General features: G+C 44.5%; 1 protein-coding gene across 1 annotated transcript in view; it reads left to right on the top strand.

The window, feature by feature from the left end:
- The window catches only part of ADAMTS15 (ADAM metallopeptidase with thrombospondin type 1 motif 15), a 58,551-nt gene extending 33,018 nt beyond the window's left edge, over nt 1-25,533 (top strand). Inside the window, exons 2-8 of the mRNA XM_070952640.1 lie at nt 9,241-9,373; nt 14,339-14,506; nt 18,251-18,534; nt 19,063-19,240; nt 20,280-20,461; nt 22,489-22,664; nt 24,750-25,533. Of these exons, the coding sequence (XP_070808741.1) occupies nt 9,241-9,373; nt 14,339-14,506; nt 18,251-18,534; nt 19,063-19,240; nt 20,280-20,461; nt 22,489-22,664; nt 24,750-25,533 (1,905 nt within the window). The remainder of the gene's footprint in view (nt 1-9,240; nt 9,374-14,338; nt 14,507-18,250; nt 18,535-19,062; nt 19,241-20,279; nt 20,462-22,488; nt 22,665-24,749) is intronic.
- Nucleotides 25,534-26,018: the final 485 nt, after the last annotated feature.

Consider the following 26,018-nt stretch of genomic DNA (forward strand, 5'->3'; position numbering starts at 1 on the left):
TGATTGCTTTATGAATTTTAAATGTTTCAAAAACTGCCCCAGGGCCTGAGGGTCAGGAGGCTGGATGACTCACTGAGAGATTTTGGTCACCACACTATAAAAAAAAGGATGTTGAGACTCTAGAAAGAGTGCAGAGAAGAGCAACCAAGATGATTAGGGGACTGGAGGCTGAAACATACAATGAACAGTTGCAGGAACTGGGCATGGCTAGTCTAGTGAAGAGAAGGACCAGGGGAGACATGATAGCAGGCTTCCAATATTTGAGGGGCTGCCACAGAGAGGAAGGGGTCAAGCTATTTTCCAAAGCGCCGGAAGTCCAGACAAGGAATAATGGATGGAAACTGAACAAGGAGAGATTCAACTTGGAAATAAGGAGAAATTTTCTGACAGGGAGAACAATCAACCCATGGAACAGAAGTTGTGGGAGCTTCATCACTGGAAGCTTTCAAGAAGAGACTGGACTGCCATCTGTCAGAAATGGTGGTAGGATCTCCTGCTTGGGGGGGTGGGTTGGACTAGATGACCTACAAGGTCCCTTCCAACTCTGTTGATCTGTTAGGTCTGCCAGATCTCTTTTTAATTATTTTGTTTAGGTTTATCCTTGATGGTATTGTTGGTTGCAATCTTGTACAAGGACCCACGGATGACATAAATGAATGAACGAGTCTGCTGGAGTCTTTAGACATGGTAAATCAAGAAACAATGTACATTGTGAACTTTGAGCCATTTGTCATCTAGCTGTAATGTAGAATACACAATAGCATACATTCTTTTTTAAAAAAACAAAAAACTCTTGGTCTATCCCAAGCTGGGACCTTTCAATTCTGTTCAACTGATTCCTTTTTTATCCGGATGTTGGCTTAAAACTCAAAGACTCTCTCCATCTAATTTCCCCATGCGAGGACCGATACTGCTAGCTTCCTCTGAAGGATCAGCAGTTGCCTTGGAGAAGATGTTTTTTGGCTTGTCAGGCAGGTTAGTTTCCTCTTTTTTTTTTTTGTCCAAAAGTGAGTGCCAGATCATCTGCTCTGGTTGATTTACATCCACCACAACGGAGCCTGCTGGCTCCAAAATGTGTCTTTTTTGTAAAGATGATGTAAGCTTGCCTGCATTTCTCCGTCGATGGCATTTTTGAGATGACCATTGAGAAGAGGAAGGAAGCAAGGATGCACGGAGCAATTCTGGCTACGTTTTTAGACATAATTTCAACTGGGGGGTTGATTTATTAGCCTGTTGCCGGAAATGTAAAAAAGAGATCTTAGTCAGTGGGATGTCAATTGTGTACCTATTTTTGGCAGAAAATGTAGCTGATTGATGATGTGAATGTAGTCAATTCCGTTACAAAATCTGTCCAAATTTCTCCAAGTTTTCTTCTTTCCCAGCTTCCTGGTTTTTTTCCCCCTTTCTTTCTCATTCTCAGGGTGCTTCAATATTTCTTTTAGATTTTTTTTTTTTTTTGTAATGATGTGTCTAAATTTATTCGATGGTTGCAAACCGATGCTGCTTTCCCTTGGGAAACTGAACTGAAATATGGAAAACTGGGAAGATGGAAGATCGTTGGAATTGTATCAACAATAACTGGACGCAAGCATATTGCTCAGCTGCCTAAGGTCATTTGCAAGATTTTTATGCCCATAAATATTTCACCAAAATACTCTTCTCCTTTGAGACACACACACAAAAGTATTTTTTCCTCATTAGACCGAGAAGGATCAGAAAAAGCAACTCACAAATTTTTAGCACACAACCCTTGTGCTATTCCACTTTGACTTTTGTGGATCAGTTTTATCTTGCCTGGTTTGGAGATGATCACACCATATCTGCTAACCCTCCAGCTACTCCTGGACCTTTCTGCGGATTGTTTTATAGACATCCGGACTGTGCAGTCTTAATTCTTTTCATAATTATGGACGTTATGGCCAGTTTCTCCATGTCTCTCCTATAGTCCAAGTCTAGTCTTGGCAGGTTTCTTTGCTAGATGCTGAGATTGATAGAGATCAAATATTGTCAGTCTTCCAAGGGAGTCAAGGTCAAGAAATGAGACGGGCTAGGAATCTTGGAAACTATTTTAGGCAGGCTATTGTAACATGATTTCTAAGTCTATCAAAGTTTCTCTCTAGTACAGGTGTCAGCAACCTGCAGCTCCAGAGCCGCATGTGGCTCTTTGGCCCCTCTGCTATGCCTCCATGTCAAGTGATCCCACCATTGGCTGGCCCCGCCCTTCTCCCTCCCCTCCCAGTCACTCCTTGCCGGGCCTGAGAAGGTAAGGGTGATGGCAGGGGATGGAGAAGTGGCCAGGGAAGAGACAGAGAGATACAAAGAGAGTGGGAGAGAGACAGACATAGGGAGATACAGAGAGGGGGGGGGGAGAGAGAGGCGAGGGAGAGAGAGAGAGAGAGAGAGAGATGTCAAAAGGGTTTTGTGATTCCCAGTGTTTTTTAACAACCAGTTCTCTGTCCTAATGACTGGCTGGGTAGGCGTGGCTAGGGAGGGTTCATGTGACTGGTGGAAGTGAGTGACATTGAGTTGGCCAAACCCACCTAGGTTTTGTGGCTCCCGGTGTTTTCTTTTCGGTGGGAAATGGGTCCAAATGGCTCTTTGAGTGTTTAAGCTTGCAGACCACTGCTCTAGTGCAACCTATATCGAACTCAATCAAGGTGGAGTTGTTTTGAGTTTCTTATTCCCCCGCTTTCTCATTTCCCAGAAGTATCTTTTCATCCCAACATGTGTCTCAAGTCTTGCAGGATATGGCCTGGAGCTCTTCCTTGTGGCTTTTGAAACAAGAGGATATGGAAGCAATTTGTAATAAGGACATAACAATGCTGTCCATGCTCCAGTTTGTAGATTGGCTTCTTCAGGATGTGATGTCAATCCTGGTTCCCAGAATGGGATGTGGCAAGGTTCCCTTATGTTCTGCCTGATGCTGGATAAGGGAGTGGTTGGTTTTAATCTTTTCCAACTATGCCAGTCATGGCATGAAGCTTTCATACTTAGAACATGTAATATAATACAAGCAAAAAAAAAAAAAACAAAACCCCGTAGCTAATTTTCATGTTTACAGCTGGGGAAATGATTTTTGTTCCCCTTGAATGATCTTAGCTGAATTATTGGCATCTCACTTTAGAGCACCACTCAGGATTTTCCATGATGAAGGACAAGCAAACGTTTGACCAGCATCACCTTGTGAACTGGCTTCCACCCAGAGATGCTTTTTTGAGCATTGAAAATTTAACTTGCCATACTTCCGTTTCTGGCACGGTGAAATGTTTGTCTCTTGCCCAATTCTTTAACTATGTTCTCAGTTTCTTCTCATGACTTCATACTGCATTGCTCATGACTTTTCTCCTAGTATTCTTCACCAGGAAAGGTCCCACCCCTTTGTCAGTTTGTCAAGTCTGCCAGAAAACCCATATTTATGAGCATTTTTCACAGGTCCACTTAATCCCAGCATTAATAGGATTGCCATTTAGGGCCCACAATGGTTAGAATGCAGCACTGCAGGATAATTCTGCTCGATCCTGACCAGCTCAAGGTTGACCCAACCTTCCATCTTTCTGAGGTTGGTAAAATGAGGACCCAAATATTTGGGGTGGGTGGGCAATATGCTGACTCTGTAATCCACCCGAAGAGTGTTGTAAAGCACCGTGGGGTTGTATATAATTCTAAGTGTCTTTGTTATTGCTATAAGCAAGGAGGTATATCAATGGGTTGCAACCAGGGGTGAAATCCAGCAGGTTCTGACAGGTTCTGGAGAACCGGTAGCGGAAATTTTGAGCAATTCAGAGAACCGGTAGCGGAAATTTTGAGTAGTTTGGAGAACTGGCAAATACCACCTCTGGCTGGCCCCAGAGTGGGGTGGGAATGGAGATTTTGCAGTATCCTTCCCCTGCCACGCCCACCAAGCCACGCCCACAGAACTGGTTGTAAAAAGATTTGAATTTCACCACTGGTTGCAACTTGATATGCACTGGATATTTTGGCATTGCAGCCAGTAGAATTCTGAGTTAGTTTGGTCTTCGGTTGTGAATCAGGTAACTATGACTGACTCTGATGCAAATGCATTCAAAATAAACTGGGTTTGTTTCTGGATAATGTATGACAGAGGTGGGTTTCACATAATTTTACCACCGGTTTGCCGCACACCAAAAATGTGAGCGCACGCTCCTTCAGCACGTGTGCGTGGCCTTCCACGCATGTGCTTTGCTCACACGCTTGGCTTGTGTTGTGACCCAGGCCCAAGTAGATAATAATTGATGCAAACAGTTCCAAAACAAACAGACTTTATTAGAACAGCTGAGAATTAACTCATTCTCAGTGTAGTCCAAACTAAATCAAAACAAACTCTTCATAACACAAATTCTTCAGTCTAATCACCAACCTTGGTATAATTAGGCAAACTGCCCAAGGCTTCTCTTGGCAAAAGTTCAAAAGCAGAAGATGCCGACCAGAGATAAGTGCAGCAAAACTATCAACGTTGTTTTCCGACAAAGAGCCCAAGAGCCGTTGCTGGTCTTTTAAGCCTTATGGGAGGGGCCAATCATTTCTTGGCCCTACTCCCAAGTCGTCCTCTTTGCTGTAGCTGCTCTTGCCTTCTGGCAGCTCTTCTCATATATGCACTAGAAACAGGCTCCTCCTGTTCCTCTGCCTCTCTTCTGTCAGCCTCTGGAGGCTCTGAAGTCCGCACATCACTCCCCGATGGCCCTGGCCCCATCTCTGCCTCCGATGCAGAGCCCTCATCTGGGCCTTCCCCAGCCTCCAGGACTGGTCCATGTTCTTCCTCAGCCTCATCACTCTCTGACTCTGCTGCCAGCTCCGCAGGCTGCTGGTGGACCACAACAGCTTGAATGCATGTGCACGGTTTAGAAAACATAGCTAAATAGGAGGGCATAGCGCCGGGGTCAGGGCATAGGTCGCCACTACCAGTTTGGCCGAACCGGCTGAATATCACCACTGATGTATGAAATCATTTTTGATTGCATTCACATTTGGGAGCTTTGGCATTCAAAGCAGTCTTATTGATGACAGTGCTGTCCATTCAATTGAATCCGAGTCTTGGTGATTCTATGAACCCAAATTTCTCTACATTTTCCAAATTTGTGCAACTTCTTTCAGTCGTTTTATGTTCTGGCTGGTGTCAGCTTTGATGGAGTCTAGCCGCTGTGTTTTTTGGCGGCCTCATTTCCTTTTACCACTGACCATTCCAAGCATAAATTTTCCAGTGAGTTTGATTGCATGACATGGCCAAAATAAGTAAGGTGGAATTTTCTGATTTTGCTTCCAACGAATATGCCTATTTTTATATGCTCTATTTGACACAGAGCTAAATTCATGACGTATCTGTCTACACCCTTATTCTCACTTCTTAGAAGTCACATACCTTCTTTCAGGAGCTGCTGCAGCTACAATGAGCCAGTACTTTACGTAAGGATACCTTCCTAGACCGTAAACTGTTTGTGGTCCTCAGTATATTCCTGAGTCTCTTGGAAAGAAAGATCACTCGTTGTGAAAAGAAAAATCACTCCTCGTGAAAGATCACGAGAAGTGATACTACTGCTTTATAATGCCTTGCTAAGACCACACTTGGAATAATGCATCCAATTTTGGTCTCTACAATATAAAAAAGTTGTTGAGACTCTGGAAAGAGTTCAGTGAAGAGCGACAAAGATAATTGGGAGGTGGGCTGAAGGCGAAAACATAGGAAGAACATTTGCAGGAATTGGGTATGTCTAGTCTAGTGAATATCTAGGGATGTGGTGGCTCAGTGGCTAAGACGCTGAGCTTGTCGATCAAAAGGTCGGCAGTTCAGTGGTTCGAATCCCTAGTGCCGCGTAACGGGGTGAGCTCTCGTTACTTGTCCCAGCTTCTGGCAATCTAGCAGTTCGAAAACACGTAAAAAATGCAAGTAGGAAAATAGGGACCACCTTTGGGGGGAAGGTAACAGTGTTCCGTGAGCCTTTGGCGTTGAGTCATGTCGGCCACATGACCATGGAGACGTCTTCGGACAGCGCTGGCTCTTCAGCTTTGAAATGGAGATGAGCACTTCCTCCTAGAGTTGAGCACTTCCTCCTAGAGTTGGGAAAGACTAGCACACATGTGCGAGGGGAACCTTTACCTTTAGTCTAGTGAAAAGAAGGACTAGGGGGTGACATGACAGCAATGTTCCAATATTTTAGGGGCTGCCATAAAGAAGAGGGGGTCAACCTATTTTCCAAAGCACCTGAAGTCAGAACAAGAAGCAATGTATGGAAACTAATCAGGGAGAGAAGCAATCTAGAACTAAGGGGAAATTTCCTGACAGTAAGAACAATCAAGCAGTGGAACAACTTGCCTCCAGAAGTTGTGGATGCTCTATCACCGGAGACTTTTAAAGGACTCGACAACCATTTGTCTAAAATGGTATAGAGTCTCCTGCTTGAGGAGGGGGTTGGACTAGAATAGAATGGAGGTGGAAGGGACCTTGGAGGTCTTCTAGTCCAACCCCCTGTTCAAGCTAGAGACCCTATAATATTTCAGACAGGTGGCTAGAAGTCCTCCAAGGACTTCCAACTCTGTTATTTTGCTATAAAGAATAAGGAGGGCATTTTAATCAGGCTGGGAAAACATAGCTTGGCCATGATAGTTTATTTCCTGGCATGACTTCTCAATTCAACTACCTTAGTTCTGAATTCTGGCTTCAACCCCTCAACACTCATGTCTGGCTCTTGGTTATTGGCTGGTTCTTTGACAGCTGTCTGTGACTAAGCTCTAATCATTCTCAACAAGAGTTGGCTTATCCTGTAGATCTCAGCTTGCTGGATTTGGCCTGCGAAGGGTTCAGCTCAAGTACAAATATTCCAAATATGAGGGTGATCACATGACCATCTCACAGGTAATAAATGCATCCTTGAAAGCAACAAGAAGGAAGAAGGAACAGGGAAATAAGAAATAGAATGTGTTAGAACCAGCCTCCTATGGAGGATATGAACAACATTAGGCAATTAGTCTGAATTTACAGTAGTGGCCAAAATTGTGGAAACCGTTTGGGAAAAGTGTATTTTCTAAAACTAGCTAATAACACTGCTTTTTTTTTTTTTGAACTAGTACCATAAAATTATATATCAATGGAAAGGTAATTTAATCAAGAATGTAATGCAATAACTTTTATGAAAGATTTGCTGTTTGAATAGCAGTTACAGTATAAAGAAGAAAAGTGAAACATGTAGCTATACAAAAATGATCACCATAGAAAAAAATGAGATATACAAAAATGATCACCATGTCAGTTAATATTTAGTTGAGTAACCTTTAGCATGAATTATGGCCTTACAACATCTTCCCATGGAGTGAGCCAAGTCTTTTAGTTCTGCAGCTGTTCTAATGTGAAACCAAGATTGAAGGTTTGCTTCTATTAACTGGGTTTTATTGCTGGGTTGCTTCTGACTAACAAGTTTCTTTAGTCAGCTCCACAGAATTTCAATTGGGTTAAGGTCTGGGCTATTCCCAGGCCATTCCAGCAGTGGAATAGGATTATCTTGAAATTCCCCCCAAAAAGTGGTGTTATTAGCCATCAAACCTCAAAAATACACTTTCCCCAAAAGGTTTCCACAATTTTGGCCACTACCGTAGCTGTATTGTTTAGTGAACAGGACCAAGCAGAGATGATTCATCTCCCTTTCTACTCAGACTTTCAAATGTGGTTCTTCTTATCACCTGTAACTCTTTCTCTCAAGTAAAAAATCTCTGTGTTGATAGACATCTAGAAGTCCACCATGGTTAATTGCAGTTCTTCAGGGTAAAATATCAGCAATTTAGTGCTTCAAAGGCCAAGCATAATCAGAAGAGTTGGAAGGATCTTGTAGATCAACAGATTAATTTTTTTGTTCAGCTTAGATAACCCGGAATAAAAGCTTTCCTGTGATTTTCAGCAACTACTTGATGATCTTCAGCAAAGGCAATCCACCTATTTATTTTTATTTTATTTATTTAGTTTGTCAAGCTTGTAGAAGATAACAGATATAAATATAAACATGATTATGAATACAGGAAATGGGTACGAATAAATGGGGACAGTGGGACAGGGATGGTAGGCAAGTTGGTGCACTTATGCACGCCCCTTACAGAACTCTTAGGAATGGGGTGAGGTCAACAGTAGACAGTCCAAGGTTAAAGTTTTGGGGATTTGGGGAAGAAACCACAGAGTCAGGTAGTGCATTCCAGGCATTGATCACTCTGTTGCTGAAGTCGTATTTTCTGCAATCGAGTTTGGAGCGGTTTACCTTGAGTTTGTATCTATTGTGTGCTCATGCATCATTGCAGTTGAAGCTGAAGTAGTCATTGACAGGTAGGATGTTGTAGCAGATAATTTTGTGTACTATACTTAGGTCAGACCATAGGCGGCATAGTTCTAAATTGCCTAAGCTCAAAATTTCAAGCCAGGTGGCATAAGAGATTCTGTTGTGAGCACAGGAATGGAAGACTCTTCTCGTGAAATATCTCTGGACTCTCTCAATTGAATTAATGTCGGATATGCAGTGCATATATATATATACAGTATATATATATATATATATTTGCAAATGGGCTTCTTGTATGGATTGTTTGGAGGCTTTAGGTCTAAAAGGTCAGGAGATCACTATAAATAAGCAAAGAAACAAATCTATTTAGAATTAAGTTCCATTGCACTTAACAAGGTTTATTCACCGATAGGTATGTATATAGGATTGTATCCTGAGAGGTTCTTGGTTATTATTTCTGTTATCAACTGTTTTGTAAATGAATAAAACGCATAGCTGGAACTGCTTCAAAAGTCTGCCTTTGAAGTTGAAAACTGTCAAGTATTTGCAAGCCATTGGCACATGTGTCATATAAACACCAGTGGAGGCAGAGAGTGTCTCCACCCCTATGTGGAAAGGAGGGGCTTACCCTGAGTATAAAACCCCCTCCAACCTTTTCCACCTCGCTCTCTCCATCTCTCTCTCTTCATGTTTGTTCCTCATGAGACTTGATCTCTGTTGTACATAGTTAATATGATTTATCATATGAATAAATACGTTTAAGACATTTATTTATGCATCTGCCTCTGAACTCCTCTATGCTCCTGGGTGTTTCTACGATCCCAATTCCACAAAATCAATCCAAGCAAATGGATATTTGGGAAGCATTTTGGCTGCAACAACCAAATTGTCTCTGTGTAACGGTTTAAATTATTAAAAAAAAAAAAAACGGTTGAGATTAAAGGATAGTTTTTTGTTCTTCTGGCAGGATTTGTGTGGGGCTACCACCTGTGACACCCTGGGAATGGCGGATGTCGGCACCATGTGTGACCCCAAACGCAGTTGCTCCGTCATTGAGGACGATGGTCTTCCTTCCGCTTTTACTACAGCTCATGAGCTAGGTAAGGAGTTCGATCCTAGGTAGAGGCAGAGATTTCTCTCTCTGGGCACCATGAGAATATATCTGCTGAATATAACTCCGCATTGGCAACAGGAAGGGCATCCAGCCAGTAAACACTCAGCTCCAGTTCAGTTGCCCAGACTCCATCCCGCAAGGGATTATGGGGTTGTTAAAAGAAGATGATGAGCTAGGTAAGGAATGGCTTCCAAAAAGGAGAGAAAGATTAGAAGAGAAGATTTAAGAAGAACATCTAAAGCTCATTTAGAAACTTTGGGCCAATCACCTGGAGTCTGTGATTTATTAGTCCCACCTTAGGTATGAAAGATGGATGGATGATTTTGGGCCAATCACCAGGAGACTGGGAGTTCTAGTCCTGCCTTAGTCATGAATGACAAACTGGTGACTTTGAGCTAATCTTCAGGAGACTCTAAATTCTAATCCCACTTTAAGCCTGAAAGTTAGCTGGGTGGTTTTGAGCCAATCACTCTTTCTCAGTCCAACCTGGGTTACAGGGTTTATACTGTGTGGAAAATAGGAGGAGGAAGGAGTATTAATTATGTTCGTCACCTTGAGTTATTTATAAAAATAATAAAGGTCGGGTAAGAATAAATTCTAAGAAAATAAAAAAGAAACTTCTGAAGATTACAAAGACCTCCTCACCTTCAGAGATACCAGGCTTGTAATCAGTGGCGGGATTCAAATAATTTAACAACCGGTTCTCTGCCCTAATGATTTCTTCCAACAACCAGTTCACCAAACTGCTCAGAAAGTTAACAACCGGTTCTCCCGAACTGGCTGAATCCCACCATTGCTTGTAATCCAAAACTCTTTGGGGCATTTCAGTTCTATGATTTTTGTGGTGGTCATCTACAGTTAGAAAAGGAAAAAAATGGGAGATTAGGAACTGGGAGAACCCAGATCTCCAGAAGATGGTTGGAAGTCAGCCTGTTTAGCCTTTGAATCCAGCAGCATCAAAATCATTTGCAGCTTGTGCTTTGCATCTGCCTGGTTTCACATGCTCTCCTTCCCATGTTTGGCAGACTATTCTTGGCCAGAAGTTTCAATCCATCAGCCAGTGACTTTGGAAGTGGTCACTTAACCCAAGCCACAGGCCAGAGGCAGAGCCCACACCTGTGGTTGACACCTGCCAAACAGATTTTGCCAAGGAAACGGAGGGAAGGCTGTGTGTGTGGATTGAATCCATTTTTAACAGACGAATTCTCTCTCTAATTAGGGAAAGAAAGCTTAACGTTTAAAATAAATCCCAGTACTTGGTTCAGGAAGTCTTGACAATGGCAAAAGTTTAAGAATAGTTTTGTGGGAAACACAGCCTTGTAAATGAATGTGCGTATATATGTTTGTGGAGGGAAAAAAGAGAGCAACAGCCTGCAATTTTATTCCCTGCGCCACGGGGAAAGGCTCAGTTGGAAGCTGCTGGAGAACAGCTGTTCGAAAGAGAAGGAATCCCAAGCGGAGGAGGACTCCTCGTTGCTGGCTGCTCTGTTCCCAGGCTTTAGAGATCCTGAAATAATATATAATTTGCTGGGATGCGTTAGACACACACCTCGATCCAGAGCGCCAGAGCGTCTCCTGAAGTGACAACCGAACGGCCTGGTCCTCATTTAGAGAGCAGAAAAGAGGATTTGGGGTTTAGAGGATCAAATCATTCCGATTCAAAATAGCTCCCAAACTTAGAAATGGTTTCTTCACTGCAAATTAGATTCCTCTGGGCTGGGATAGACCAGCTCCATGGCAAGGCCCTTTTGCTGTCTTTTGATGGTTCCCTTCAGGGTTGGGGGCCCTTTTATCTGAGAGTGACCCATGCTGGATTAAATTCAGATGCATTGTCTTGTAGGACAACCTCTTCACAGAGTCAACGATCACCGTGAGCAAGAGATATCATGTAATGTCTGAATAAAGCCAACCAACCAAAAAATTGTGAAGACTGTACATTTTTGATTATCCTGTCTCTAGACCAGGGGTGTCTAATTTTGGCCCTTTGGGCCAATCACAGGAGACTGTGAGTTCTAGTCCCACCTTAGATATGAAAGACAGCTGGATGACTTTGGGCCAATCACAGGAGACTGTGAGTTCTAGTCCCACTTTAGGCATGAAAGACAGCTGGATGACTTTGGGCAAATCACCAGGAGACTGTGAGTTCTAGTCCCACCTTAGGTATGAAAGACGGCTGGAAGACTTTGGGCCAATCACAAGAGACTGTGAGTTCTAGTCCCACTTCAGGCATGAAAGACAGCTGGATGACTTTGGGCCAATCACAAGAGACTGTGAGTTCTAGTCCCACCTTAGGTATGAAAGAGAGCTGGCTGACTTTGGGCCAATCACAAGAGACTGTGAGTTCTAGTCCCACCTTAGGTATGAAAGAGAGCTGGCTGACTTTGGGCCAATCATCAGAAGACTATGAGTTTCTAGTCCCACTTTAGGCATGAAAGACAGCTGGATGACTTTGGGCCAATCACCAGGAGACTGTGAGTTCTAGTCCCACCTTAGGTATGAAAGATAGCTGGATGACTTTGGGCCAATCACAAGAGACTGTGAGTTCTAGTCTCACTTTAGGCATGAAAGAGAGGTGGCTGACTTTGGGCCAATCACCAGGAGACTGTGAGTTCTAGTCCCACCTTAGGCATGAAAGAGAGCTGGATGACTTTGGGCCAATTGTCAGGAGACCATGAGTTCTAATCCCACTTTAGGAATAAAAGATGACTGGGTGACTTTGGTTCAGTCACTCTGCAGACCCTGCATTTGTGAAAAAACACGACAAGAAGAAAAAAAATGGCTCCCAAAGGCAACTTCTCAGTCCCAGTGAGAAGCAGAATGCTTGGGTGAGATAGCTTATCATTTATTCTAGCAGGAGGACAGTCAATATTCTGAAATTACAATAAACAAATACAGTTCCTTTCTGGCTTAATTTAACTAGAGGTTCTTCCGCTAGCCCCAGTATGCCTGTGGCCTTCTTTCAGATGTTCCACCCAGAGTAGCTATGAGTTTGAATAAGGAATTCTCTTTTTTTCTCTTCTCCTCCCTGGTTTCTCATTTTTTCCCTCCTCAAGACATTCGAAAGGACAAGTATCTGCACACATAGTAAATGGTGTGAGTCTTGGCAAAGAAAACTGCTGGCTTGCAGGTCTTGCTGGCAGGAATTGCACACTGCATCTGTTGTAAATTTATTGGCCTTTGAGGGACAACCTGATTAGAACATGAGAAGGAAGATGTTTGTGGATCTAGGAAAGGGAATGCAGACTTACAACAGTTTTGCTGCAGGCCCTATTCTAAAGCAACAGAGGTCACTTCGTTCATGGATTGTGGAAGGAAAAGCAAAGAGGAGGCAGAGGTCACACAAATGAAACCTTGATGAAACCTCCAGACTATGCCAAGTCCAACAGATTTGTCTTGTGGCCTGTTCAGGTCTTGATATCTGGTGTCCATTCTGTTGCCTGGACAGCATAAAAGAGACTTCTTTTTAAACCCCTTAATGACTCCTTCCGTAATATATATCAGGGGTCTCCAACCCTGGCAACTTTAAGACTTGTGGACTTCAACTCCCAGAATTCCTCAGCCAGCTTTGCTGTCCACAAGCAAAGCTGGCCAAGGAATTCTGGGAGTTGAAGTCCACAAGTCTTAAAGTTGCCAAGGTTGGAGACCCCTGATATATATGAATGGGTTGAATCTGATCAGTTGTTCAGATAAGAAAATTGGTTTAATCCAGGTGTGTCAAACTCACTTTCATTGAGGGCCGTATCAGGGTTGTGTTTGACCTCAGGGGGGCGGCAGGGGCATGGCCAGGGTGGGCATGGCCAGCTGGACGTCACTCATGTCGAGGGTGCCTGTGGCGGCCAGAGCGCTCTGCCAGGGAAAACGTGCAATCCTCTGCCAGCAAAAATGGAGCTCGGGAGGGCCACTCTCTCCCTCCTGTTCAACATTTATGTGAAGCCGCTGGGTGAGATCATCCGTGGTTTCGGGGTGAAGTGTCATCTGTACGCTGATGATACTCAGCTGTACATCTCCACCCCAGACCACCCCAACGATGCCCTTGATGTGATGTCCCGGTGTCTGGAAGCCGTACGGATCTGGATGGGGAGAAACAGGCTCAGGCTCAACCCGTCCAAGACTGAGTGGCTGTGGCTTCCGGCATCCTGATATAGTCAGTTGGTACCAGCCCTGACTTTTGGGGGTGAGTCGCTGGCCCCCTCAGAGAAGGCTCACAACTTGGGCGTCCTCTTGGATTCACGGCTATCCTTAGAAGAACATATGATGGCTGTGGCCAGGGGGGCCTTCTATCAGGTTCGCCTGATTCACCAGTTGCGGACATTTCTGGATCAGGATGCCTTACGCACAGTCACTCATGCCCTCGTCACATCCCACCTGGACTACTGTAATGCTCTCTACATGGGGCTCCCCTTGAGGAGCACCCGGAGGCTCCAACTGGTCCAGAATGCGGCCGTGCGGGTGGTTATGGGGGCGACTCGGCGCTCCCATGTAACACCTCTCCTGCACAAGCTGCACTGGCTCCCGGTGGTCCAGTGGTGGTCCTCGGGAGAGGGGGCGGTATATAAATATAATAAACAAACAAACAAACAAACTCACAGCCCTCCTGAGCTCCATTTTCGCTGGCAGAGGCATGCAGGCCAGTCCTTCTCTGTTTCCAGGGCAGGCCAGATCTAAGCACTCCGTGGGCTGCATCCAGCCCCCAGGCCTTGAGTTTGACACCCCCGGTTTAATCAATAACCAAATTAACCATGATTGAGAACACAAGCACTGTTCTTGAATGAGAAGGAGTCAAGTTTACCATCTTCTATTTTGCATAAAGAAAACAAAAAAGGTTTCAGAAAGAGGAAACAGCATGTGGGAAGGAGAAACTAACAAACGCTTCTATTCATTGCTAATTTCATTTCTCAGGAAGTGCCAGAATGCTGCCTGCAATTTTCAAACCACAACTCTCTCTTTCTAGGACATGTGTTCAACATGCCCCATGACAACGTGAAGGCTTGTGAAGAAGTCTTTGGCAAACTGAAGACCAACCATATGATGTCTCCCACTCTCATCCAAATTGACCGTATCAACCCATGGTCACCTTGTAGTACGGCCATCATCACTGACTTCCTGGACAGCGGACATGGTGAGGAGTGGGAGAGGAGGTAGATACGTGAAAGAGAGATGGCGGTTAGAGACTACGGATGTGTAGCTGGAAACAGGCTGGTAAATAATACCCTTGTCACCGAAATGGAGGTGGACAAGTCAGAATTGTAGCTGTGAAATAATACCTACTTTGTTGTTGTTGTTAGTTGCAAAGTCGTGTCCAACCCATCGCGACCCCATGGACAACTATCCTCCAGGCCTTCCTGTCCTCTACCATCCCCCGGAGTCCATTTAAACTCACACAGACTGCTTCAGTGACTCCATCCAGCCACCTCGTTCTCTGTCATCCCGTTCTTCTTTTGCCCTCAAGAGCCCATTAGGCTCTTCTCCAGTGAGTTCTTCCTTCTCATGAGGTGTCCAAAGTATCTGAGTTTCATCTTCAGGATCTGGCCTTCTAAAGAGGGTTGATCTCTTCTAGGACTGCTGGTTTGATCGCCTTGCAGTCCAAGGGACTCGCAGGAGTCTTCTTCAGCACCAGAGTTCAAAGGCCTCAATTCGTTGGCACTCAGCCTTCCTTATGGTCCAACTTTCACAGCCATACTTTGCAACTGGGAAAACCAAAGCCTTGATACCTACTTAGGAGAAAGGAAAGAGGTTCAACTCCCAAAGCTATCTTTTCTCACCTTGATTTACTTTGGAATAGTACATTCTTGTGGTTAGTCACTGCTGACTTTTACACAAGTATATTATAATACACACTTCTTGCCTCAGATGATCAGAGTTTATGATACTTCTTGGTGGCAATGAGTCTCAGCCAAAGTACATGTGACAAAGGCTACCCAGTGGAGTTCACCTTTTTTTATAGTGTGCTGATGTGGAATTTCGGGACAAATCTTGGAGTTTACTTTTATTCTGGAGCATCAAGCAAAACTCGGTGGGATTCTCCAAAACTTAAAAGCCTCAAAACATGAGCAGACACTGTAGTCAAGATATAATCTAGATATACTGTATCATCCTTTGTTCATCAGTAATGGATCTCCTGTTGCAGTCCAGAGCTGGTGACATAATACTTTTTCAAATTGGTTCCATGTACTGTATTAAGCTGGCTTTTGTACTAACAATGGTTTGTTAATAAGTCACAATGGGTTTACACTGAATACAAAGCCATAAACCATAGTTTATAAAACACTAGACCAGTAGTGGGTTTCACTTACCTTACTTAATGTGAGTGCGCGCATGCGCAGAGCATCCGTGATAACATCTGGGCGGGTGGGCAGAGCCACCCACTGCCGCTACTGGTTTGCCCGAACCGGGTAGAACTGGTAGAAACTCACCACTGCACTAGACACTGCTAAGTCAAAATTAGGCCAACCTCCTTAAGACTCAGGGTGATATGAGCTGTGGTGGCGCAGTGGTTAGAATGCAGTATTGCAGGCTACTTTTGCTGACTGCCAGCAGTTCAGCAGTTCGATCCTGACAGGCTCAAGGTTGACTCAGCCTTCCATCCTTCCAAGGCCGGTAAAATAAGGACCCCGATTGTTGGGGGCAATAAGCTGACTCTGTAAGCTGCTCAGAGAGGGCTGTAAAACACTGTGAAGCTGTATGTAAGTGTAAGTGCTCTTGCTCTTGCTATATGCAAGCACAGTATTAGACTGTGACATTATTAAATCCAGGTTTGAAATTACTAAAAAAAATCCCTTTAATTTGGATAATCATTTTGCTACCGAATACCCCTGAAATGTTAAGATTCTTCCTTTAATTAAAAGAGAGAGAGAGAGAGAGAAAGAGACAAATCGTTTTGGAGAAAGGGAAACTAAATCTTTCATCAAGATTTTTGTTAGCATCTCAGATAGTTTCTGCACATTTTTAACGCTTGATCTTATGCTATCAAGATGTTTATGTGAATCAACTCTTAGGAGTATAGAGCAATGGAGCCCCTTAGAGAAGCTAAACCTGGAGGGTGTCGGAGATTCTTAAAACCAGCTGTCTAGAAAAATAGAATCATCACCCGATCAAGCTTTTTTGGCTCACTCCTCTACTTTTACTAAACAATTTACACTCGGAAAGCTGTAAATCATTAGGAATGCTAAGGCTGAATCTAATTTGGAACACCCATTTTAGAAGGATCTGGAACTGTATGGCAGCAGGTCAACTGTACTTTTCCTTGCCTAAAGATTTTTTTCTTTTTTAAAAATGGGATTTATATCAGATTTCTGTGCCAACCTCCACCCTATATATCCAAATCAGTTCACAGTTTAAAGATGTACCGTATTTTTCAGACTATAAGATGCTCCGAAGTATAAGTATACCTAGCTTTTGGGGAGGAAATCAAGGGGGGAAAATCTGCCTCTGCCTCCCAGCAATTTACCACTTTGCAGCAAACAGCCTGGTCTGCTTCAGCACAGCCTGATTTAGCACGAACAGCTGATTGGCAGTTGGATTGGCCTCCTGGAATACCGCCTATCAGCTGTTCCAGGCTGCAGGGATCCCCACCACCCATCACCGTTGCTGCCTATTGCCGCCTCTGCACACTCCATTTTCGGCCTCTGCATGTCCCATTTTCAGCCTCTGTGCACCCTGTTTTTGGCCTCTGCGCATCCCATTTTTGGCCCATTCCAGGCAATGAGGATCGCTGCTTCCGCCTATCCCCACCGCCTGGAACTGGCCAAAAACGGGACGCGCAGAGGATAAAAATGGGGTGTGTGGAGGTGGCAATAGGCTGCAGCAGCGATGGGTGGCGGCGATGGGTGGTGGCGATCCCTGCAGCCTGGGACAGCTGATAGGCGGTATTCCGGGAGGCCAATCCAACTGCCAATCAGCTGCTCGTGCTAAATCAGGCTGTGCTGAAGCTGACAAGGCTGTTTGCTGTTTGCTGCAAGGAGGTAAATTGCTGGAAGGCAGAGGCTGAAGAGTGGGGGCTGGCGGGTGGGCAGGGCTTCGGCAACATTCACTGTATAAGATGCACAGACATTTCCACCCACTTTTTTTGGGGAAAAGTATGTCTTATACACCGAAAAATACGGTAAATCCTAATCACTTGGTTTTCACCTCTGTCACCACTGTGACTAATATCAGTAACAAAGAAAGAGAAATCGTCCTGATGCTACAGAGCCATAGTATCAACCCAGAAGTTGGCTGAACTGAGGCCATTTTTTATTTTCCTGCTTCAGTGCTGTCACATACTGGAGCTGAGGGATAGGGAGAGGGGGATAGAGATAGCTGGGGTGCTGTAGCCAAAACAAAATGCTTTCCCTTGGGAACCAAGGACATTCCCGCAGGTGTTCAGAAGGAGGAGACTGAGGTCATCCAGCAACTGGACTGTATGCTGATTGCACCATGTGACTAAGGATTTGAGAAAACTTTCACTTTTAATTGGGTGGAAACCGTGGGAACTTTTAGAGTCGGTTTTCACCAGATCTGTGCCAATATATTTCCAATAAAGCTATTCCTTGAGGACTTTACCTGCCTCAGAGTTTTGCTTGATATGGGGTTATTACTTAGAACCCTGACACATAGTTGCTCAGTGGTTAGAACACAGTATTGCAGGCTGACTCTGCCCACTGCCAAGAGTTTGATCCTGACTGGCTCAAAGTTGACTCAGCCTTCCATCCTTCCAAGGTCAGTAAAATGAGGACTCAGATTGTTGGGGGCAATAGGCTGACATTTGTAAAGCGCTCAGAGAGTGCTGTAAAGTACCATGAAGTAGTATATAAGTGTAAGTGCTATTGCTAATGGACGGTTCCCTTGGGATGACCTCCCATTGTATTCCTCTGTCTTCTCTCAGGTGATTGCCTCTTGGACCAACCCACCAAGCCGATCTCCTTGCCTCAAGAGCTTCCCGGTTCCATGTACAATCTCAATCAGCAGTGTGAGCTGGCCTTTGGCATTGGCTCCAAGCCTTGCCCGTACATGCAATACTGCACCAAGCTTTGGTGCACCGGGAAGGCTCGCGGTCACATCATGTGCCAGACCCGTCACTTCCCTTGGGCTGATGGCACCAGCTGTGGAGAAGGGAGGTTCTGCATGAAAGGTGTCTGTGTCGAGAGGCATAACATCAGTAAGTACCGGGTGAGTATTGTTGGCTCTTCAGGTGGAGAACAGCCCAACGGCTGAGGTTCACCAAAGTCTATAGTTCAGGCCACAGATACACTCTCGCATGCGCAAACAAAACAGAACAAAGAATATGCTAAGTAGGCAACCCAACATAATTCAATCCAGGCATGCAGAATTTAGAATTTTGGAAGCATCTAAATTAACTATTGTACTCCACATGGATTTGGATAGTTGTACTCATATTCTCCTGAGTCATTGCTGATTTGCTTTGTTATGCTTTGGTTTAATCCACTTAAGAAAATTGCAGAGATCTGCACGAGCAGTTGATTCAATTGCTTGTTAGTTTCCACAGCGAGTCAGCTCTTTCGAAATGCCAGAGAGAAAAATGATTCCTAATCATTATTAAAAATGCTGAAAAAGCATTGTGCGCCGCATTTCATGGTCCCAGCTAGCCAATGCATTGTGTTCCTTGAGAAAAAAAAAAAAAATAGGGACGGCATCTGTGTGAGTTTTGTATCTGCTCAGTGTTTTATGCCCTGACAGGTGGATGGCAACTGGGGGAAGTGGGCACCTTATGGATCCTGTTCGAGGACGTGCGGCGGAGGTGTCCAGTTGGCGAAACGTCAATGCAACAATCCCCCTCCAGCCAATGAAGGGAAGTATTGCGAAGGCGTTCGAGTTAAATATCGCTCCTGCGGTTTGGATCCCTGCTTTGCTTCAGGTGAGATTTAATGAAGGTGCCAAATGCAGCACTGTCATGATCATTCCTTTGGAGGGGAGACCACGATTAGACTTGGGTTTGGTCCAGGAGTTAAGGCATCAGACTAGAAACCAGCTGATTTTTGAGCTCTAGTCCTGCCTTAAATATGAAAGCCGGCTGGGTGACTTGGGGCAATCACCAGGAGATGGTGAGTTCTAGTCCCACCTTAAGCATGAAAGATGTCTGGGTGACTTTGGGTCAAACACCAGGAGATGGTGAGTTCTAGTCCCACCTTAAGCATGAAAGATGTCTGGGTGACTTTGGGTCAATCATCAGGAGATGGTGAGTTCTGGTCCCACCTTAGGAAAGAAAGACACTGGGTGACTTTTAGCTAATCATCAGGAGTTCTAGTCCCACTTTAAAGCATGAAAGCTGGCTGGGTGACTTTGGGTCAATCACCAGGAGATGGTGAGTTCTAGTCCCACCTTAAGCATGAAAGATGTCTGGGTGACTTTGGGTCAATCATCAGGAGATGGTGAGTTCTAGTCCCATCTTAAGCATGAAAGATGTCTGGGTGACTTTGGGTCAATCATCAGGAGATGGTGAGTTCTGGTCCCACCTTAGGAAAGAAAGACACTGGGTGACTTTTAGCTAATCATCAGGAGTTCTAGTCCCACTTTAAAGCATGAAAGCTGGCTGGGTGACTTTTTGCTGGTCACTCCTTCTCAGCCCAAGAGTTGTTGTTGTGGGACAATAGGAGAAGGAAGGAGATATTAGGTGAGGCATTAGGCATGTTGTGAGTATTAGGTATGTGAGGAGGAAGGAGGTATTAGATAACTCACCATCTTGAATTATTTATAAAAATAAAAGCAGGATATAAAAAATCTGGCCATTATGGAGAGAAAATGTTCTGCTGTTTTGGATTTCCTCCTCTGCTTCATGTTCAAGTCCCATATTTATGAACACGTACAATGTTGTCTGAAGATTCCACTAGATGGTCCCTCTATTTGTGATGGTAGGAACCACTCCTAAATTCATTTCTGAAACTGATTTCTCATAGTTCCAGGGAAGAGTTTCCGGGAAGAACAATGTGAGGCTTTCAATGGCTACAACCACAGCACAAATCGGCTCACTGCCATTGTTTCTTGGGTCCCCAAATATTCTGGGGTGTCTCCCCGGGATAAGTGCAAACTCATCTGTCGAGCCAATGGAACTGGCTACTTTTATGTTTTAGCCCCAAAGGTAAGCTGGATTTTCTTCTTGTTCTTGTTCTTCTTCTTCTTCTTGTTCTTGTTCTTGTTCTTGTTCTTGTTCTTGTTCTTGTTCTTGTTCTTGTTCTTCTTCTTCTTCTTCTTCTTCTTCTTCTTCTTCTTCTTCTTCTTCTTCTTCTTCTTCTTCTTCTTCTTCTTCTTCTTCTTCTTCTTCTTCTCCTCCTCCTCCTCCTCCTCCTCCTCCTCCTCCTCCTCCTCCTCCTCCTCCTCCTCCTCCTCCTCCTCTTCCTCTCCTTCTCCTTCTCCTTCTCCTTCTCCTTCTCCTTCTCCTTCTCCTTCTCCTTCTCCTTCTCCTTCTCCTTCTCCTTCTCCTTCTCCTTCTCCTTCTTCTTCTTCTTCTTCTTCTTCTTCTTCTTCTTCTTCTTCTTCTTCTTCTTCTATTTAGAGAAAAAGAACAATTGTAAAGGGATGTTTGTTGAAGGGCAATTGATTAAAGTTATTTAGATTTTCCCTTGAAACAGATAAGTTCCATAATTTATTTACATTAAACGTTGACAAATGATTGTCTTTCCTTTGTTCTTTATTTGGATTCATTAAACCTACAAATGTACTCAATGATAATACTACACTTCTGTTCACAATTATTTGTGTAATGTTTGCAATCACATTTTGCTGGCTTCCATACGAAGCAGAGCCTTGGTTTTTCATGGGAGCCACGGACAATTCTGTGATAAAATAGTTGGCTTACAACCAGAGGTGAAATCCAGCAGGTTCTGACAGGTTCCGGAGAACCGGTAGCGGAAATTTTGAGTAGTTCGGAGAACCGGCAAATGCCACCTCCGGCTGGCCACAGAGTGGGGTGGGAATGGAGATTTTGCAGTATCCTTCCCTTGCCACACCCACCAAACCATGCCCACCAAGCCACGCCCACAGAACTAGTAGTAAAAATAATTGGATTTCACCACTGCTTACAACCATAATTGAGCCTGGAATTACAATCATAAGTTGCTGCAGACCCTATTTTTTTTGACATTTTTTGTAGTGGTTTTTCAATGAACACCCATGGCTATTAAATGAATGCCATGCTTGTTAAGCAGCTCAATTTTCCCACGTAATATATTTTGCTAGAAACTGGAAGGAAATGCTGGAAACCAGCAAAAAACCATTGCAAATTGCAGGGTGAGCCAGTTGCCAAGGGCCTATAATGTGATCACTTGACTGGGGGTATTTATGACCATGAAAACAGGTTGTTAAGTAGCTTTTTTGGGGGGTCGAGGATCCATCACAACTTTGAACAGTCGTTAAGTGACTGGACATAAGTCAAGAACTACCTGTGTTACAGCGCAGCTAGAATGCTACTCGGAATCTTTTTGGCGGTTTTGAATCTTCATCCCTGTTCCACTCCCAAATGGTCCCCAAGATCTCAGTAATATCTTTTTTTAAAAAAATCAAGATTCATGTACAGGTATTCATCATACAAGGGGCTTGGTGGCTCAGTGGCTAAGATGCTGAGCTTGTCGATCAAAAAGCCAGCAGTTCAGTGGCTCGAATCCCTAGTGCCGCGTAACGGGGTGAGCTCCCGTGACTTGTCCCAGCTTCTGCCAACCTAGCAGTTCGAAAGCAGGTAAAAAATGCAAGTAGAAAAACAGGGACCACCTTTGGTGGGAAGGCAACAGCGTTCCGTGCGCCTTTGGTGTTGAGTCATGCCAGCCACATGACCATGGAGACGTCATTGGACAGCGCTGGCTCTTCGGCTTTGAAACGGAGACGAGCACTGCCCCCTAGACTTGGGAACAACTAGCATATATGTGCAAGGGGAACTTTTACCTTTACATTTATTCATCATACATAGCACTGCAGAATATTCAACCACATGACAATTGGGGCAATTAGTTTCTATGGGCAGAGCAAAGGATAACATTTCCTTTGCCAGGACCATGGGCAGGGATGACTGATGATTACTTGGTTTCAAAACAAATGGATACGGCTCAATATTCCACCCTCTCTAGTTTTGACTAAAGCAGCACTGGATTCTAGTCTTACCTTTCTGATTTCCAGGTGGTGGACGGTACACCGTGTTCTCCAGACTCGAGCTCGCTATGCGTCCAGGGGAAATGCATCAAAGCTGGGTGCGATGGGAAACTTGGCTCCAAAAAGAAATTTGACAAGTGCGGCGTGTGTGGAGGAGACAACAAAACCTGCAAAAAAGTTTCAGGCTTGTTCACCAAACCCATGTGAGTGTTTTGACCTCCTTAAAATGCAGGAAGCAGGAATTGGTCCCAGCAAAACCTCTTTTATTTACACAATTGTGAATTACATTCATTCACAGTCAGCAAGGTTTGTCCAAACAGTTTTTCAAAGAAATATTTATCAACACAGACCTTATCTCGCTTGGCAAGCTGCCACGTAACTTGTTTCCAAATGCAGAGTAAGGCAAAACCTGGCACAGAGTCTCTTAGAGTCACGAACAGGACTTTCCACTCTTGAAACTACCGAACGGATGAATTGTTTCCTGCAAAAGCCCCCTCCCCGTTCGCTCCTCTTTTGTTTCTTATGGGAGTGGCCAATCATCTCCAAGGTGTGGCTTTACTCCCAAGATGACCCTGCTTTCTGAGTTGTTCTTGTCTTCTGACAGCTCTGTGCATACGCACACTGGGAACGGGCTCCAGCTGTTCCTCTGCCTCACTGCTGTCTCCCTCTCTCCCTCTCTGCCTCCGATGCAGAGCCTTCGTCCGAGCTTTCCCCAGCCCCCAGGACTGGCCCATGTTTCTCCCCAACCTCCTCACTGTCTGACTCTGCTGCCAGCTATGCTGGCTGCTGGCAGGCCACAACAGTGAGTGAACTTTAGGTAGAGTCATTGAAAGGCCACCATAAAGACTGAATGGATCTAGCTGGACCAATGCCCTGATTCAGTGCAAGGCCATGTTTTGCTAGATCCGTATCAGAGGCTTAACTGAATGACTGAATCAACCCATCTTCTTGGTCCTTTCGATATATTGAGTCATAAATTAATGGGCTATGTTCGTGCCATACCCTTCTGAGAGAACAAACCAGACATTTGAGGAAAATGAACACATCATTTTTGTGGCAGAAGCCTAGTGTGTTAACAGTCTTCAGAATTCGCCAGTACTGGCCACAGTGCTGGAACTTATAGCACCCATAGCTCAAAATCCATTCTCCATGCTTAAATCTATTAAATCAGCTGAAATTTGTGGTCCCGTATAGGGACGTTGCATGAGTTCACCTGCTTTGGATCATTGTCTTACCTTTGCAACCCTTTTTCAGGCCTGGAAGCCATCTTTTGCATTAGGCCTTCAGACCTGCCCACGTGGGAACCTGGGAGGGGGGATTGTATGGAGCAGGGATGATATATAGTCATAATAACATTCTTTTCTCAGAAAGTCAAGGTCAACTTGCCCTGCACCTAGAAGGCTGGAACTGGGAGGCATCTCCAGTTGGGACGATGTTTGATTGGACCATGTGATGGACTTGTGGGTGATGGGCAGGGGCTTGAACTTTTCTTTGGATGGGGAAAACCCGGAAACTTTCAGATTCGGGTTTTCCCAGATGTGCCAATAGACATCTCTAATAAAATGTAACTTTGAGGAAACTCAAGCCTTGGAGATTTATGTCATTGGGGAGTGTTACTTGGAACCCTGGCACCCTTGTTGTTTTGGCCAACACAAGTCTTGTGTTGAGTCTTCGGAGAGGGGCGGCATATAAATTGAATTAATTAAATTAAATTAATTAAATTAAGTATCTCGTAGGTGAATTTGCTAACCCATATTAATGCTTTCTTCTACCTTTTGTGTTGAGGAATTCACAGAGCAACCCTAGAGTAGCAAGGGTGTGCACATGAAAGTGACGGAGAGCAGTTGCGGATAAACACAGCCAACACACAGATACACTGAGTTGTGTTTACTTTTAGGAAATAGCAATAAGGCACAGTCCAATAAACAGTCCAGGTCATACACAGATAAAGCAATAGATAGTAAAACAATAGTTCAGGGATATTCCAATAACAAAGTCTTCTTACCAGTCGTCGTAGTCATACACATTAAAAACAGTAGCAAACAGTAGCAAACACAGCAAAGAGCAGTACAGAGCAGTAATGATCAGCAAAAGCAATAATGATCAGCAAAGAGAAGACAAACCATGTTTCAAGCTCTCTCTTAAGGACATTGGCTACAGAGCTAACCAATCAGGACACAGTATGATGCAATACAGCAATACAGTCTTAAAGCTATATTGAGGTTTATATATTGCCAACCCACCAAGTTAGGTAATTAACATTTCCTAACGTTTTGTCTTTTTTCTAGGCATGGCTACAACTTCGTGGTGCTCCTCCCAGCTGGTGCCTCCAGCATTGACATCCGTCAGAGAGGCTACAAGGGTTTGATTAGTGATGACAATTACCTGGCCTTGAAGAATGCACATGGCAAATATCTTCTGAATGGACATTTCATTGTATCTGCGGTGGAAAGGGACTTTATAGTCAAGGGCAGTGTGATTCGCTATAGTGGAACAGGTACAGCAGTGGAAAGTCTCCAAGCCTTTATGCCCATCCAGGAACCCCTGACGGTGGAAGTGCTATCAGTTGGGAAGATGACGCCACCTCGAGTACGCTACTCCTTCTACTTGCCCAAAGAAAGCAAAGAGGACAAGTCTTCCTACCACCGTAAAGATGGGAAGCGTCCTCCAGTCCTCAACAACAGTATTCTCAGCCTGTCCAACCGCCTGGACCTGGGTCAGCTGGATTACAAACGCCCCGCTTACAAATGGGCTACCACCAACTGGGAAGACTGTTCGGTCACTTGCGGCAACGGTCTGCAGAAACGCATGGTGCTGTGTCGCGACGCCCTTGGCCAGCTGGCCTCCTCTTGCAATACCACTCAGAGGCCTGTTGACATCAGGATATGCGGAGATCCGTGCCCAACTTGGGAGGCATCTCCCTGGTCCTCGTGCTCCAAAACTTGTGGCAGGGGGTTTAAAAGGCGCATACTGAGATGCACAGGGAGGGGCGGCACCCTGCTGCCCCGCGAACGCTGCAACCTCAGGAAGAAACCACAAGAATTGGACTTCTGCAGCCTGAGACCTTGCTGATCGGGCTGTCTCTCTAATTGACCAAAGTCAAATGTGCTACTTTCTGACTCTCGGTGATCAAGTGGCTGAAAGTGTAAAAATAGCCTCTGGGGGGAGGGAGTGGGATCCAGCTGAGTCGAAGGAGGTCCGCTATATAGTGCATTTTGACCAAGGACATTCTAAGAGGGGGGAGAAGAAGAGTACCAATAAGAAGGGGGCTTGACAGAGGTTTTGACCATCTTAGTCACTTAGTAGTAAAGCAGAAGTAAACAACTACCTCGAAATTGCCCAAACCTCCTAGATGTTATCATCATTCAGCCATGTATTCTGTGGCCCTGAAGGAGAAGGCGAGGTCAGAACTGAAAAGCAGCACTATCTTGAGATGGACCAAAGACAAGGAAGGCGATTCCTTAGAGCCAGGGCTCTAAATCCTTTCCAAAATAATAATAATAATAATAATAAAAAGATCTAAAATATAAAAGGGACTCTTATGACCACCCACCTCC

This window comes from Pituophis catenifer, unplaced genomic scaffold (assembly GCF_029215685.1).
Source record: "Pituophis catenifer annectens isolate HBS135680 unplaced genomic scaffold, rPitCat1.0.hap2 SCAF_12, whole genome shotgun sequence".
Lineage (NCBI taxonomy): Eukaryota > Metazoa > Chordata > Lepidosauria > Squamata > Colubridae > Pituophis > Pituophis catenifer.